We start from the raw sequence: 18,050 nt of genomic DNA on the forward strand, positions 1-18,050 counted from the left end.
GCCTCCCAGCCAGTTGTTTGCATTTGCAACATTAAGGCATGTGTGCAGAAGGCATTATTACCCTAAACTTCAAAATGTTAGATATCTGTTTTAAGCTTCCCTAATTTTTCTTTATAACTCATATGAATTTATCCACCACTTTTTGAATTTCATTTTATTTTTAATGTGTAACTTGTAACTTCTCGTGAAACATAGTCCATATGTTCTAGGCTGGGCAAAAGGATGTCATGTTTTAATGTGAAATGATATTTAATTTTCAATGATGCCCCCTGACTCTCCACAACCGTATCTATACTCTTAATGCTTCCTAATATTTATAAAACACAATTAACAGATGGTTAGAGAAATAATGCTTAGATTCATGGCATGGAATTCTCTGAAGTCCCTGACGATTTTATGTTCCATGAAATAGTACAGAATTCCATCTCTGCCAAAAAGTGCTTCTGTTCTCACAAAAGGAAAAAAGGAAAAGTAGCTTCAGTTTTTCCATTGGATTTAAAATGACAGAAAAAAATCCATCTGATATTGAGTTATTCTCCTTTAGTTCGGAAGCTCTGTAAAAACAAAAATCATGATTCACAATGAATTACTCTAGGGTTTATAAGATTGCCATAGGGAGCATAACACAATGCTACTTTTCAGTGATTGTATCATCAGTGAATACTGAACATTCAGAAATTATTAAATGCCTGCTTCGAGAGATCATGGGGCTGTTGTTAGACTTTCAAGGGTTTGTGCCAAAACTCATTTCCTGTGATCAGTAAGGAATAAGAAAACTCTGCGTTACTAGCAACTTGGTGTCTTTCTGCACAGAAATCATGAGGTTCTGGTGCCACAATATCAGCAGCAGATAGCCTCTGCCTAAAGAGTTCACCTGCAAATCAAAATTCTTTTTAGTTAGAGGCAAAACAGAAACAAAAGCAACACAACAAAGGACAGAAAAAAAAAAACAAGATACACAATAAAATCCAATGTCAACCAAAAAATCCTAGTTTGTTGTGGGAGAGGGTGGGGAGGAGACAATTTTACCTGATAAAAGAAATAACTGCACCATCTGTGAGACATAGTTACAGCTGACTGCCTCCTTTTACTTTTTTTAAAAATAAATTTATTTATTCATTTTTATTTTTATCTTTGGCTGCGTTGGGTCTTCGTTGCTGCGCCCGGGCTTTCTCTAGTTGCAGCGAGTGGGGGCTACTCTTCATTATGGTGCATGGGCTTCTCATTGCAGTGGCTTCTCTTGTTGTGGAGCATGGGCTCTAGGCATGTGGGCTTCAGTAGTTGTGGCACGTGGGCTTCAGTAGTTGTGGCACACGGGCTCAGTAGTTGTGGCTCACGGCCTCTAGAGCGCAGGCTCAGTAGTTGTGGTGCACAGGCTTAGTTGCTCCGCAACATGTGGGATCTTCCTGGACCAGGGTTCAAACCCGTGTCCCCTGCATTGGCAGGTGGATTCTTAACTACTGCGCCACAAGGGAAGCCCTCCTTTTACTTTTTAAGAAAGTCTTTGATAAATTAAGTTCCTGGGAGACTATTCCTAAATTAGCCTAATCTCTTTTTCATATATATTAAACCTGTAATGGTACGTTTTTGTTGTTGTTGTTCTTAAAGCTTTTTTAATATAAAAGCAGTAAAGAAGTGTTTTGGGTACATATTGTCTGTTTGTCAATGCTTTTTTCATAGCATCATAAAATAAAAGGACTTCATGTGGGAGGGAGGGAGATGCAAGAGGGAAGAGATATGGGAACATATGTATATGTATAACTGATTCACTTTGTTATAAAGCAGAAACTAACACACCATTGTAAAGCAATTATACCCCAATAAAGATGTTAAAAAAAATAAATAAATAAAATAAAAGGACTTCATATATAAGCTATAATGGTACATTTTCAACAGTTTATATAATTTCTGCAATGACAGTAGGAGTATAAAACTCTGAGAGGCTGACAGAAAATCTATTTTAATTGAAAAGATTTTCTAGAAGCACACAAATATAGCAATCAGCACTTAACTTCATTTAAAAAATTCTGTCAGGAAGGGAAGAATAAAATTTGCTCAACAAGGCATTACACTATTTACATGGCTATTAAAGCACTGAAAGTCATACTATTCTCTGAATAGGCATAGACAATTTCATTCACTCTACTCCCTCAACTTCTAGAAACACAGAAACAATTGTCACTTCCTAAAGGGGCTCCAAGGATCTATCCTCATAGGTGGGATACAACAGAAGGATGTTTCAGCGAGTCATCAGAAACCTCTAAGGCTACACAAGAGACATCATTTATATACTTCTTTCCTTAAAATATGCTACAACTACAGCATCACCACTCCTGTAACTTTGATCTATTTAAAATAAAGTGAGAAAGGCAAGCAACAGAGGCAGAGCAAAGAAAATCCACATTTGCTGCCCCTTTTTGCTCCGGAAAAAAAAATTGCTCTCAAATAACTTCTACACGAAGGGGAAGAAATAAAAGGAAGGGGCACTCAAGTGATAGATATCACTTTATTTGGCAAAGAAAGAGTTAGGAACCAGGTATAAATGTATAAAGTTGTGTGGACTGGTACATTTTACATGTTCATTTATTGAATGAACAGCTAATGTGGTAGTGAGGCTCCAGGGGCTAGAATCAGTCAAACTCTGGTCCAAATCAGGGCTCTACCAACCACAAGCTATGCAATCACAGCAAGTTACTTAACCTCTCAGTTTTCTCAACTGTAAGATGACGACAGCGATAAAACAGACAATAAAATGTGTCTATACCCCCTCATTATTAAGATCAAATGTCAAAATGCATGTAAAACAGCTGGCATTATGTCCCTCACATAGTATGTACTCAGTAAACACTGACTATTAATATGATTATTTATTTAACGGACTACATCACACTGCCAGACAAGATTGGCCAAGACTCATAATTCTCTGAGAGAAAAAACTAATGTCAGGGTTGGGAACCTCTAATTTGAATACAAGAATCTAGAGTTTAATTTCAGTAAATGAAGCTATTTTAATTAATGGCACCACTGAAGTAAATATACTGTTTTAGTTATGTAAATTAGGCAGCAACTCAAATTTACTATTTCAAATTAATACTTATCTTTCCTTGGATGAAGAGAGAATAGGTAAAAAGCAAAAAGGCAAAATAAGCAGCAAGACAGAAATTAACAGTTTCACAGCAACCTTATAGTTGTATTCCATTCAATTTGTTATTGTTTTTCATCTTCTGAGGGAAGAGGAATGTCAAGCAGGAACAGGACAGACATTAGCTCACAAAACAGAAGGAAACAAAACGATAGAAAGCATCTCTTGATACAGTACAAGGGTTAACCAAGAAGTCTAACATTGAAAATTAATTCTGTGGTTTATAAGGCCAACGATGTGTAAAAAGATATGATCGTGGATTTTAAGTTAATTTTAAAAGGCATAACAAATGTACCTGCTTCTTTTAAAGTGCTGCATTTCTGATATATAGATGTCCTCAAGGTGGGTGCCCTTACATTATACAGTCTTATCTTCTCAATCCGAGAGTCAAAGACTCGAAGCAAAGGATCTTTCTCTTCCCACTGAGACATAATTTTGTTATCAATAAAGGTGGCAAACATCTGTGTTTCAATGAAGCGTGAAAGAAATGGCAGGTAAGGTTCAGGCTGGTCAGACAGAAAGGAAGCCTGTAATGAGATAATTAGGCAATTATTAGTGCAAAGAGACCATCTCAATACTACATGATAAATCCAAAAATTATCTGTTGCTAAGATCATTCCTTTTCACAATCTTATAACACACAAAACTGATGCTTGAAATTTAAAAATCCTTAAAACTCCACTTCTTCTTCCTATCTTCTAAAGTCATAGAATTTAGGTCACTTAGTTCTTCAGCACTGATCCCACCTTTCAAAATTGATTTACGTTCTGGTCCTCATGACCATTATGCAGAAAAAAGAGCATCATTAATGAAAGATGGTGGATCAGTTGCTACATGATCATCAATCATTCTCTTCACTTACCATTAAATTTGACCCCTTTCCCCAGTGAGCTGTAATTTCTTCTGCTCTCTATTCCTAGCCTGTGCCAAATACCTCCAAGTCATAAGGCATCGAGGTGACTAACTGATACAATAATAAGATATACATAAGCAATAACCTTAAAAAATCCAACAACGTGGAATTTGTGCTTATGGGTAAAATCTTTGGTTCAGGGGGATGTTTTCCTAGGACCCCCAGTTAAAAACTGATGGATGAGTATTAGTTAAAGATCAAACTCCATCCAGACCTGTGCTGAAAGAATAGTTTGGGCCTTAACAACTAAAAAAAGCACTGCCTGAAAAACCATCCAAAGCAAGCCAAGCCTTTGGAAAACATGTACAACCAGCCACATGGTCCTGTTACCAGCCTTTCTGCTTGCATGGAACGGTTCAGTAAATTGTAATCAGTTTCTAATTCAAAGGGTTCATTTTTTTCCTTTGGCTCTTCAGGTCCATGTGTGTAGAGGAATTCTAGCCACAATGTGACACTAGCTAAAATTTGGAAGTGGATTACTATTTCAGCTGTGGGGTTACTTTTGCTTTTCATTCTTTTGATTAGGTGCAATGTGGCAAAAGCCAGAAGGGGAAAGGTGGAAGGATAAGTTCTGACCTAAGGTTACTCTCCTTAATACTCACTAGCTTCCTCCTAGCATATTTATTTAGGAAATAAATTCTGAAATTTAGGATAGCTTTGAAAAACTTCCTTACAGAAATCCACTTATTCAATTTAAGTGCCTCCATAGTTCAGATGGAGTTACACAAATCCGAATCACCAAAGAAAGGTTCACAGTCATCTCCAGAAACAGTTCACCTCTTCAAAAGATATTTTACAGATAAATAGCAATTTTACTTTTCACAGAGCAAACAGCCTTTTTTTCCTAAATGGACCAAATGTCTGGCTTTTGATATTTAGATCCTTGTGGGCTACATCACTTAAGGCAGGAAAGACTTGGCTTGCAGGACTACTATGTGATAGTCCTGTAAATTTTCCTAGTGAAAATGAGATGATTACAAGCCTTCTGGAATCCAACATGAAACTTTCATTTCTCTAGGGGTTATATAAAAAGAATTCCATTTATAGTTTGAAGCTACATAAAGATTAAGAAGGAAGAAAGCACCAGTGCTCGATTTAGATAAGAATTTGAATTGCTCCAAGGATAAATCATGAGTATACACAGATTAGTTCCAAGCTGGCTAGGAAAAAATGTGGAAAAATGGTTAAGCTTAATGAGAATGGAAACTAAGAGCAAGAACATATTTGGAGAGGTGAAAGCTTCTTAATTTATTAAAGAAGTTTTCTCAAACATAAAGTGCATCAGAAATTAACTGTTAAATGTGGTTTATATAACTCATCTAAAAAAATCTGATGAAGTCAGAAAATAATCTTTTATACCACCCACCTTTACAAAATTTTTTATTAATTCTTATTTGTCAGATGCTCCAAGATTGTAGATTAGCCTCTTAGAACATATTAGCCCCTTTGAGAGGTCTTTCATGATACAAAGGTACTATTTAGCAAAAAGCCATAATTCATTCTAATAGCAATATCATGCCTTGGCAATCACAGAGGCAAGGGACTGAACTATACCCTAGTGACCTGAAAGAGTTAATGCACACCCCTAAGTGCTTTTGTCTGGAAGAAAAAAAAAATTGGTGGATATGTCCAGAAAAACCGGCAGAAGAATACTCTATAGTAAACCTTAGAAAGCAGCTTCAATTTCAGCAGGACAATCAAAAGTTAGTGTCGTTTTCTGTCTTCCCTTTCCAAAATCTTAGGAACAGAGGGTTAAAGTCATAAAAACTCATTTTTCTCATAAAACCTCCCTTTTTCTCTCTTTTGATCCTAAGATGAGATAAAAATTTACCTTCTGAAAGTAAACTGTTACCTTTACATGGGGAAGTTGTGACTTCATTGCAGGATGAAGACAAAATATAAGAATAAGGATTTATTAGAAAAGGAATAGGCCTCATTTAACTAGACTTGATCCTAAAATATGAGTAAATAAAATGTGTACAAAGTGAGACAGTATTAACAGATTTGAAAAACATGGAATTTAAGTTTCATTTCAAACATCTTCAAAGTATAGAAAAGTTAAAAATAAGGTTAAAGGCAATTAAATACATAATTCAATGAGCAGCTTAATGAGCTAGTTGATTTATACTTTCCAGTGAAATTATTTTATATAGTATAAAATACTGGTAAAAAAGAGTTCTTAAAGGGAAAGGAGAGGCGGAAAAATCTGTATTTTAAAAAAGTTAACAAAATCAGTAATGTATAGCCCACTAAAAACCATGAAAAGGGAAACTCTGCTTCTTTTTACTTTGTCAAAGTTCTGCATCTGTTCCCGGTTGGTCAGCCAAGATTCCATGTCCTGAGCAGTCTGAATCACAAACGCTTCATAATCTGCAAACATCTGCGTAAAGCGGTTAGCAAAGACCTCTCGGAGCTGTACGTTGAGCTGGTAGTCCCTTAGTTCTGCCTCTTCACACTGCAGTTTTAAATCTTTTTCTTTTTCACTCAAAGAGGCAGAGAGGTCCATTTTTTCCATGGTCACACCAGTCCGCTTGGCTAGAGCCTGGAGGCGGGCTATGGTTTCGTTGCCCTTCAGTAACTCATACATGCTAATGTTATTAGCAGAGACGTTGCCGTTCTTCTTGTCATTGACCAAGTCTTTCAGAACCAGATTCTTTAGCTTGGTGGCACTCTCACTACAATGTAGGCTGCCCTCAGGAGGGATCCCAAATTGAAGAAGAATTTCAGAGAGTTCCTGGATAAAATCTACTTTATTGGGGAACTGTGGAAATTCTTCAGGCAACTCAATAAAATGGTTGTCAATATCCACAAAACACAAATTAGCCTGAAAGAGGAAAAAGAAATACAAAGGTTTTTAAATTGGAGATTGGGATTGACAAATACACACTATTATACATAAAAGATAACTAATAACAACCTGCTGTATAGCACAGGGAACTCTATTTGGTGCTCTGTAATGACCTATATGGAAATGGAGTCTAGAAGAGAGTGGATATATGTATATGTATGGCTGATTCACTTTGCTGTACAGCAGAAACTAACACAACATTGTAAGTCGACTATACTTCAATTAAAAAATTAATTAAAAAAACTTTTACTTAATAAAATGCTAAAAGTATCAATTAAGAAATACAAAGGTTTTATAGTAATTTTATGTTCTAAAATATTCTTGCCAACTATTATAAACAAAATCAACTATTATAAAGAAAAGGTTGCACTGCCTTTTATGTTAACCTTCTCAGGGTTAAGAATATTTTACTCTTTAAAAATAAATCTCTGTTGCCAGCATTTTTCCCTATGTGAGGGAATATATAAGTATATATTTAATACATATGAATCATTTCCCCTGTGTCTCATCAGTTTATTATAATCCGGATATAACTCTGTAATACATGGCATCGAACAGACTTTCCTTAGACAGGTAAAAGCACACAGACTCATAGTACCTTACAAATTAGGCACTGGGGAAAATAAAATGCTTACTGAGCTTGAACTTTCTATGCCATTCCACCGCTCTAACACCGTTTATAATGTAGAATTCGCAATAACTGCTAAAATTTAGCAGCTGTAGTATCCCAAAATGGAATGAAACTGGCAAAGGGCAATCCAGTCCACAGAAAACCCACAAGTTTTCACTTTATCTAAACTTAGCTTCAACCTCTTACATGGCAAAACCATTTCAGAAGCCACTGGACGAAGAGCAGGAGGCAGAGAGCAGTGGAGGCAAGTGCCTAGAGAAAGGTAAGTGACCAACCCTTGGGTAACTCAGACTTGACTTGAACATTTTTGAGTTGAGGAAAAGAGGAGACAGAAATAAGAGGAAATGTTTTTTGAGTTTGTTTACACTTTGGATTTTGAATTAAAAGACTTTTAAATATCTTTCAGATATAGAAAATTCAAGGGGCTAAGTACCTGCCTAAAATTTGCATTGTCCCTCAGGTACTTGATGACAGTATATACAAAAACAGTATTTTACCTTTACTGTCCATACCCTCTTGATCAGAACAAGGTTGTCAGAGTAAAGGAAAACTAAGCTCCTAAACTGGGGAGGAGGAGGGGGGCAAGGTAGTCCATCACATAAAACTGATCCTGACTGGATTAGTAGCTGGACACAAGGCATGGGGTGAAGTCAGTAAACAGAATAGGAAGCCTCACCTCATGCTTCCCCATCTCCCCGCCCCTCAACAATGCCCCCAGGTCAGCAAGGAGAGAATTCATACTGTCTTCTGATCCTGAATGCCAAGGTAAGATGAAAAGAGCAGAGCAAACAATTAGGCTTCTGTTATTCTCTCCTTTTTTTTTTTAGTGTCAAATTTAAAAAAAATAATTAATTAATTTTTGGCCGCATTGGGTCTTCATTGCGGTGCCCGGGCTTTCTCTAGTTGCGGTGAGTGGGGAGGCTATTCTTCATTGCAGTGTGCGGGCTTCTCACTGTGGTGGCTTCTCTTGTTGTGGAGCACGGGCTCTAGGCGTGCGGGCCTCAGTAGTTGTGGCTTACGGGCTCTAGAGCACAGGCTCAGTAGTTGTGGTGCATGGGCTCTGTAGTTGTGGCACACGGGGGCTTTGTTGCCCTGCGGCATGTGGGATCTTCCTGGACTAGGGCTTGAACCTGTGTCCCCTGCAATGTCAGGCAGATTCCTAACCACTGCGCCACCAGGGAAGTCTCTGTTATTTCTGTTTGATCCCTGTTCTTCATATTAGATACTGATGAGCAAGAAGTATAGCAAAATTCCAAATTAAGATTGATAAAAACTCAAGATTTTCCACCATCCAAAAACAGAATCAACAGTGATTCTTCAAGCCTAAAATAACCTTTGAATCCAACCCTTTAATTCTGCAGATGAAGAAACTGAGGCCCAAGAAGGTAGGTGACTTCCTGACACCTGTTCCAGGTACACACCCTCAAACAGCCTGGTAGCTTAAGGGATTTTTTTCTTCTCCATTATGCCTCATCTCCAATGTCAATAGTTTTCTCTATATAGAGTAAGAGCTGAAGTCACATCTTACTGAAGACAGTAGTGCTATTACAGCTTTATTTAAATCCACATCTTTATATATGTTTCTACAGTCTGTAGAAAGTAGGATATACTGTAAGCCTTAAAGGGAGAAACTAGGTCACCATAATTCAAATGGATGATTCAATGTCTTTAAAAACGGAAGAAAAAATTCACTAACTTGCTAATCTAAATGTTAACCAGCAACCTCTCACCACTTACATTTTGTACTGTATCCTTCATTAATGCCTTCCTGCTATCCTTTTCTATACCTCTCCTTCCCCTGTGAAAAGAGAAAAATGATACATTTGGGGAAATTTTAAAGCTTGTTATGCTCATGTAATCACTGCTGAGCCAAAAATGTGCGGCAAGGTGGATGTTCCAGCACCACAGCTACGGGCCTGTCTTCATGTTCCCGCAAGTCCCTCTCACCCTCCTATGCTGACTTACAGGAGCCTGAATTGGGGCTTTGATTATTACAAAGTAGAAATAGGGAATGTAAACTTGTGTTATAAAAATTTATTGAAGAAAAACCAAAAAGCCCTTTTTCTAAAACAGATAAGAACTCCATACAATAGAGTATTCTAAGTCAGTTTCTCACTTTTAATACCATTAAATTAAAAAAAAATTTTAAGAACTCAAGAATAAAAAATATACTCAACATCTCAATCTTATGATGTTTTAGAACTATTTCTTTTTTAAAAAATATTTAATTATTTATTTGGCTGCACCGGGTCTTAGTTGCGGCCCGCGGAATCCTCGCTGCCTCGTGCGAGAACTTCATTGTGACATGCAGGCGCTTTTAGTTGTGGCATGCATGTGGGATCTAGTTCCCCCACCAGGGATTGAACCCAGGCTCCCTGCATTGGGAGTGCGGAGTCTTAACCACTGGACCAACAGGGAAGTCCCTAGAACTAAATATTTCTATATTTTTACTGATTAACACTGCCCAGAAGCCTTCATCTGTAATTACTTCCAATTAAAAACAACAAACATTCCCTCAAAAGTAGGCGACAAAGACTTGAAGCTTAATGATCTCTTCTGCCATGAAGGCTTCCCATGTTCCTATCCTAAAGGCATCTTGATTTCCTCTGTATATATTCTTAGTTCTTTCATTCCTCTTATTCGTTTTTTTTTAGCCTGTGTTATTGATATTTGTAAATGTCTTACTTTGGAAATCAGAAATCACCTCTTAAAGGTGACATTTTTCTCTAGATGTCTCCCCGTATATTGTACACTAGTAGTGTATGATACAACTGTTTGATGAATGAATGAGTAAGGCTTAAGGACATTGTCATTTTGTGGAACCTTAAAAATATAGGCAAGAGGAAGAAGTATCCAGGGATGTGAGTCCAGGACAGCCCTCTTCATGTTTGGTAAGAGTCCTGGTTTCTCAATAGCTGAAGTTAAGCTGGTATAAGGGTAAGCCAGAGGGGCACATTTAACATTTTCATAAAATTTTAGGGCAAGATATGACAAAAAGAAAGTAGAAAAGCAATGCTGTTTCAGTTTTTCCCTAGATTTTTTTGTCTACCGTTCAGTGTAAAGATGAGCAAGAATGGTAGAAAATGAGGTACAGTCTATGCAACTAATCCCCAGTGCCACATCCTTCCACCATCACTCTCCCCCGCTCCCCCGACCAAAACTATATAACAAATCGCTACCTGTGCCTGTCATTTTGGAATCATGGGGCAAGTGAGTGGGTAGTTAATTATAAGTCTATGTAGTTACATTAGTTAGCTAACAACTAAAATCATGTCTTCTTAAAATAATCATTTTGTAAACTTATTTTCACAACTATTCTAAGAAGCCCTCTCACTATTTTTAGCTATTAGTATATTTTACAGTTTTCAAAGCAAGGGAGGGTATTACCAGTCACTTTTTTAAAATGACTATTTTTATACCCACTTCCTCCTCCAAATTCTGTGGAGTAGATTCTTTCATCTCACTGTAAAATGAAACCAGAGCAAAGTGATATGCTATTAGCCTTTTATTATAAAACAGTAATGCTCTAATGAATACTTTCTATACAGAAGCAGTGTTATTTTCACAGCTGATTCAGGTTATTTCTTATTATTCTACTCTATGAATACATGAGTATGTATATTTATTAAATAGTGTTGGTTTAGTGAATGAAAAATTAGAAAATCACGGACATTACTGTAACAGCTTTCAGAATTTTTAAGTTTGTTTATTTTTAGAGTCAGAGTATACACACAGGCATAGAGACAGAAAGATTTCCTGACAAATACATTAAGGTGGCATTTAAAATTGCTCAACAATTATTACTCATGCAAAAATGGAAAGATAATATTTATGTGTCTAAAAATATATCATTTAATTAACATGCAAAGAGACCAGTTACTCAACAAGAAGCTAAAACATGTCACTGTTTAAGTCTTTAAAACAAAATGCATGGGCTTCCCTGGTGGCGCAGTGGTTGAGAGTCCGCCTGCCGATGCAGGGGACGCGGGTTCGTGCCCCGGTCCGGGAGGATCCCACGTGCCGCGGAGTGGCTGGGCCCGTGGGCCATGGCCGCTGAGCCTGCGCGTCCGGAGCCTGTGCTCCGCAGCGGGAGAGGCCACAGCAGTGAGAGGCCCACGTACCGCCAAAAAAAAAAAGAAAGAAAACAAAATGCATTTGGCTAGTCTATTTCTTTTTCCTTAAAAATTTAAAGGACTTACTTCTTTGAACTAACAAGATACTTAGATTAATTTAATAAAAGAGAAAATGAGAGTTCAGGTATTAGAAAAAAGAGGTATAAGAGAGAGGGAGAAGCAGAGAACGTGCACAAGCTCAAAAAAGATCAAAACAGTTTGCATGTGTATTTTATATGATCTGAATCAAGCTATTTGCCCCTGAACAAAAATGTTAATTTTCGTAGGGAAACATTCATTAGAATAAAGTAAGCAGTGGATGATTACAAGAATCATTACTGGGTATAACGTCCGTGGCTTAGTGTGTTATTTTAAATTCATTTATTAAAATGAGAATCTCTATGGGTAATAACAAAAAAGAGTGAAGCACAGCATGAAAGATTTTATTAAGAAAGGTGCTAATTAAACAGCGAATAATATAATGTAATTAACCATTTTATGTTTTTTAATAGGCCATGGCACTCTCATCAATATTTCAATTCAAAGGCTTTACATTTCAATTCTGAGTACCATTAACAACAGCTAAAAATTAGATTCAAAATGCTTTCAAGAATTCCTGTTTATTTTCTTCTGAAACAACATTTGAAAATATAGCACACAGAGAGCACAGTAATCTTAAGGTAGACTAAAAGCTAAGGGTTAGAATTTTTATCTCAACCAGAGAGCTAAGCTAACATTTAGAAAAAGCTGATAACTGGCCTTACGTCTGAAAACAGACTGCTAAAGTATTTAATATTTCCATGATCCCTAGCTTGCTGAAAGATGTTACTTTTCATTTGGTAGAGGTCAAGAATCAAATTCACCTCAATTAATACAATAATTTGAAGGATGTTAAAATTGGGCTGTACCACTTAAAAACAAAATTTATAACAGGAATAGGGAAAAAGAAATAAAATGTTATTAAAATAATAAAGCTCCTAGATAATACTACTACTGCTCCATCTTCACAAATTTACAGCTGTGAAAATTTGCCACTGTCCTGTTTTGATCCATGTTTAATTAATGACTATGTCATATAATAATCATCAGGAATCAGGATCTGCATTCTATGGCTGAGCCTCTGCCCTAGACCTAGACCTACTTGGAAGATGCAGAATAGCCAGAGACTCAGTTCAGACAAAGACAATGCTATCTAACAAAAGTGGGCTTGACCTAAATCAACAACAGCAAGTGCTTCATCGTTCACTGTAAGTTTTTACCTCTTGAGGAAGTTCTAGCTTAGAACGGTCAGTTCCTTCTTTTGACTGAAGGCCCATCAGATAAGGGACAGGAGCATCAAGAAAATGTAGCAGAGAAGCAGGGAGGATGGGCACATAAACATGCTGCCACTGAAATGGGAACAGAAGTGTGGTGATGCCTTCCGCCACAGTCATCAGGCGTTGATAATCTGTACAGAACAGCAACAACAAAAATGGTAGGGAAGATTACAAGTCAAAACATAATCACTGCATTAAGCTTGAAAATATGAATTTCCAGAAAAAATTCGTGTGCTAATAAATAAGTAAAATGTTTCTTCATGACCATGCAGAAAAGAGGTCAGCTCTATTCCACCATAATTAAAGAGTTAAATGGTTTCATTGAATGGTTTTAAGGGGGTATGAGTAGGTGGGAAACATCATTAAGCTTTTTGCTTCTGAAAACACTGGTATGTGTATTGACGTTCCCTCAAAATGCAAAGCAAATAAGAACTAATAAAATTGCTTTTGGCACTTCTCCCATTGAAAATGTGTAAGAATATTGCTACTGATCACTTTTTATATACATGTATATCTATGCAATCCTCAATTCAGAGGCTCTGTTTTTCTTGTATAAATGATCATGGCTATAGCCTATAGGTATCCTTATTATATTTATTTTAGCCTTCATTTTGTGGGTACAAGAAGTCAACAGATATATGCATTCATAGTCACACTTCCTACATTAACCTCCAACTCAAATCTAGGGACAAAGTGAAAGCTACCAGAAAATTAGAGGTTGGTTTTTTGTTGTGTTTTGTTTACATGAACTAATTTATCAAAACTAAAAACTGTCCACAGTATTAAAGTGCCTTCTCACCCCACCCCCAGTTTTATTGAAATATAATTGACATATAACATTTGGTGTACAACATGATGATTTGATATATATATAAACAGCAAAATAAATTACCACAATAAGTTTAGTTAACATTCATCAACTCACATAGCTACAAATAAAGTGCCCTCTAAAACCACTCTGCCATGGATGCTATACATACATATGTCTATATCCCTATTTAAACCTTCAGAGGCAGGGCTTCCCTGGTGGCGCAGTGGTTGAGAGTCCGCCTGCCGATGCTACGCATACCGCAAAAAAAAAAAAAAAAAAAAAAAAATCTTCAGAGGCAGACGTGTTTCAGAATTCAGATTTTCTCTTTTTTAATTTAGAAAGGTAATACTGTGCATACCACACATACTTGAAATATCCAGGGCAGCACCCTATAATCAAATACATTAATGTTTCTGCAGCAAACTATATGAGTGTCCCAATATACTCAAAGAACTTAAATGGGGTCACTTTGGTTCAGATCTGATTTTGCCGATAAATGAGTTTCCAAAAAAAGTTTGGTTTTCAGAATGGATACTGTGGAATTGTAATAATTCTCTCACAGGATTTATTGTGCACAAATACAGTAAAATCTGGGGGAGTAAGACTCTGGGGAAGTCTTTTTAAAAAGGTTAAGGGAAATGATCCGATGCTACTTGGTTCATATCAAACTCAAAGAACACCCAACCACGCAAAAGCAGGATGTTTTCCATTAAAATTTTTTCTTGTGTTGTTTTATAATCTGTAAATGACTATCTTTAATAGTCTACAATGGGATTTTGGTCATGAATCATCAGCTATCCATAGCCTACATGTATTTATAATTTTCCTTATTTGATTCATTATAAAATTTTAGGTGAAAACCTGTTTACAGGAATACTTCTAAAAAACAAATAGCAGGGCTTCCCTGGTGGCGCAGTGGTTGGGAGTCTGCCTGCCGATGCAGGGGACACAGGTTTGTGCCCTGGTTCGGGAGGATCCCACATGCCGCGGAGTGGCTGGGCCCGTGAGCCATGGACGCTGAGCCTGCGCGTCCAGAGCCTGTGCTCCGCAGCGGGGGAGGCCACAACAGTGAGAGGCCCGCGTACCGCAAAAAAAAAAAAACAACAAATACCAGGCAGCTTGAGGGAAGAGGGTGTTTGGTATTTTGTGGGTTGCACAGTGACCTTGCTTGGAGTGGATGGTCCCGTGAGACCGTTTATGCTCTACAGAGCAACGTGGCTCAGCTATGAGCATCCAGTCAGTCTACAGTGACAGGGAGGCTGAGCTGAGAGCTAGATCAGCTCCTGGGTGTCAGGGGCTTTTTAATTTCTTTCTCATTTAAAAGCCAGACACAGGTGAAAGGTTCAGGGTCTTAAACAGTCAGATCCTGTGCCAGTTATCTATTGATCTATTTACTGAGCTCCAAATCACTCCATAGGTGGTCTATGAAAATGGACTGGACCGTAAGCATGTTCTCTTTTATAGTGAACACACCAGAAAACTTTGCCAGAGAGGACAGCAGAGAGACACTGCAGGAGGAAGCGCTTCTCCTCCCTGGTTTTGGAGTGTAGTGGGCAAGGTGCAGTGTTTTGTGTGTTCTTGCTCCTTCTGCATGGCTGATCACTGGTGTGGATATGTGAGGACATCTGGTGTCCCACTTCCCCGGCCACACGCCCAGAGTGGGCAGCCTCAGTGACTGGGCCCTCCTAATGCGGACACGGCACACTCATATCTCACACAGCCACCTGGCGCCCTGACAACTTCTGTGTGCCTGCCCACCAGCCACAGCTCACTTGGACCTGGGAGGTTTGTCTTGTCTTCTGCTTGCCTGGTGACTGAGGATCAGCTCTGGCCCAGGCAACCCACTGACCTCCACCATCCAATGAGCTGCCACCACACTTTCTTCAGTGAGATATGAACCTCAGCCTTGGGAAGTGGGTCCCCTTCCAAGTTTGTCCTTCCTAGGGTACCCTTTAGAGTTTTCTTCATGTCTTTATAGTTTCCTATTATAGTTTAACAATTCTTCTTATTACATTCCTCTATTTAAATTACTGTGTGGTTTAATCTGTCTCGTGATTGGACCTATCCTGAAAGGCAGAGGGTTTTAAGCCGTCATATCAAATCCCTAGCAGCTTGGCTACTTTATTTGCTGTTGATGGAAAATGTTCAATCTCAAAGGAAACACAGATTCTTTAAGGAATGGAAACCAGCATCTTGGGCTATTTTCTTGCTTTGATTATGGTAAACTTTCACTTGGGAAGTGAAAATAAATTATATGTTTTCCCCTCTTCTAGTAGACATGAAAGACTGATACACATGGTTTATTTTTCCTTCACCACAATTCCACCAACTTGTGGGTGTTCTATGTCTATTCTTTTTTCCAGTTCTGCTTTCTCAAGATTGGTTTAAATGCCATACACATTTTAATAATGCAGTTACTTAGCAGAAACAAGACAATTCTTTTTAACTGAATCAAGAAATAAAAGGTAGTTTTCTTCTTTAAGCATGTTTTTAAAAATTTAAATAATTTGGAAAATTATTTTTTCTTTGATACTCAAAGTGAGGAATGTGTAATAAGTTTCCACATTTAAGACATGCCTCAGCACGGCGTATGAGGCTCTTCATAACTTGGCCCTTTCCTGCCTCATTTCTTACCACCACATATACAGTCACATTATCTGCTTAAAATTCATTTACTGAACATGAAATATTTTCACAGGTCCCTGTGCCTCTGTACACCCCTTCCCTCTACCCAGAATATCTCTTCCCCTTGCAGTACCTGGCTAAGTTCCACTTTTTCCTTAGGCAATGGTTCCTTTGGAAAGCATTCTCTGAATACTTATTGTCAAGAGAGTCCCTTCCACATGCTTCCACAGTACCCCACCTCTATTTCCATCACACTAATTATTCCTCTCACTAAAACTATTAAAATTCAATTATAATTATCTGTTCATATATCTCTCCACTATTCCCTGCTAACCTTCACCTGCTGGAGAGCAATGACTATATTTTTAATCTCAGAATTTCTAGCACTTGGTACGGGACCTACTACATAGTGAGTGATCAATGAATGTGTACTAAGAAATTAATATGTTAACATCTAGGACATGTAAAATGAAATAAAACTATTGGACATTATGCTTGCCTACGTTATACAATAAAACATACTGCCAAAAATTTGCCTAGCAGTGGCACAGGCAAAGACTCTGAGATGGCCTGGCCTCCACTGTCTCATCCCCGGGTCTCGGCCCCTGTCCACCAGCATCACTGTGGAGAATAAGGTCAGCCCCCTGGGGACAGTCCAGCGGCCTGGGGCTGGAGCTGAGGTTGGGGGCACAGGACCCATGTTGCAGGCTGAGGAGATGGCTGAGTGACACAGAGCAGGTCCAGCGCTGCCTGGTGGTGCAATGCCCCATGAAAAGGCCATGATTATTGGGGTTTACATACTGCGAAGCACTGCCAGTGGAGGTGTGAGGATGGTGGTGTACAGCACACCTCTGGTGAACATCCTGATGCAGCTGAAAGATTATACATTTACTAACTCGAGGCAGTGACTGGTTACTAACTGAGCCAGGCTGGCTTTGAGGGCTTGGACCCATGCATAATTCAGCTTATCTTCCTCGTTCACAAAGATATCACAAAAGGCAGAATACAAATTCAAATGAACATTAAAAAAAAATCACCCTCGATGATGGCTGAAAAGTGAGCTACATTTTGCTTTAATCAGATTGACAAAGATTAAAAAGAAAATCACAGCAAAGGTGTGGAGAAAAGGGTATTCTCATACATTGCCTTATAAAGGCAGCATAAATTGCTAGAGCTTTGTACTTGGCAGTATCTATCAAAAGCTTAAAAAATATACAGATCATCTGACCCAGCAATTCTAGTAATTTATCACACAAATATACAAAAACATATGTACATGGACGCGATGTATAAAGTGTCATTTATAACAATAAACTATTTATAATACCCTAAGTAACTAACAAAAGGGTTAGATTTATGGCCAGTTATATAATGAAATACACTGAAGCTATTAAAAGTATATCTATATTATCAACATGGAAAACCAAAGTGTGTTTGGCAGCAGCAGGAAGCAGCTAAGTACTAAAAACCTGCTGAAACTCCACTGCTGGGTATATGCCCAAAAGAACTGAAAGCAGAGTGCTGAAGATATATTTGTACATCTGTGTTTATAGTACCATTATTCGCAGTAGCCAAAAGGTGGAAACTATCCAGGCATCCATCAATGGATGAATGGATAAACAAAATGTGGTATATACATACAATGGAAAGTT

At 37.9% G+C, this 18,050-nt stretch overlaps 1 protein-coding gene across 2 annotated transcripts in view; it reads right to left on the reverse strand.

Moving 5' to 3' along the window:
* The window catches only part of DENND5B (DENN domain containing 5B), a 209,227-nt gene that overhangs the window by 59,067 nt on the left and 132,110 nt on the right, over window positions 1-18,050 (reverse strand). For both annotated transcript variants that reach the window (XM_060024548.1, XM_060024547.1), the window contains 3 exons: window positions 12,906-13,093; window positions 6,343-6,879; window positions 3,438-3,669 (listed from right to left, as the gene is read on the reverse strand). In XM_060024548.1, the coding sequence (XP_059880531.1) occupies window positions 3,438-3,669; window positions 6,343-6,879; window positions 12,906-13,093 (957 nt within the window). The remainder of the gene's footprint in view (window positions 1-3,437; window positions 3,670-6,342; window positions 6,880-12,905; window positions 13,094-18,050) is intronic.

The sequence above is a fragment of the Delphinus delphis genome, chromosome 11 (assembly GCF_949987515.2).
Source record: "Delphinus delphis chromosome 11, mDelDel1.2, whole genome shotgun sequence".
Lineage (NCBI taxonomy): Eukaryota > Metazoa > Chordata > Mammalia > Artiodactyla > Delphinidae > Delphinus > Delphinus delphis.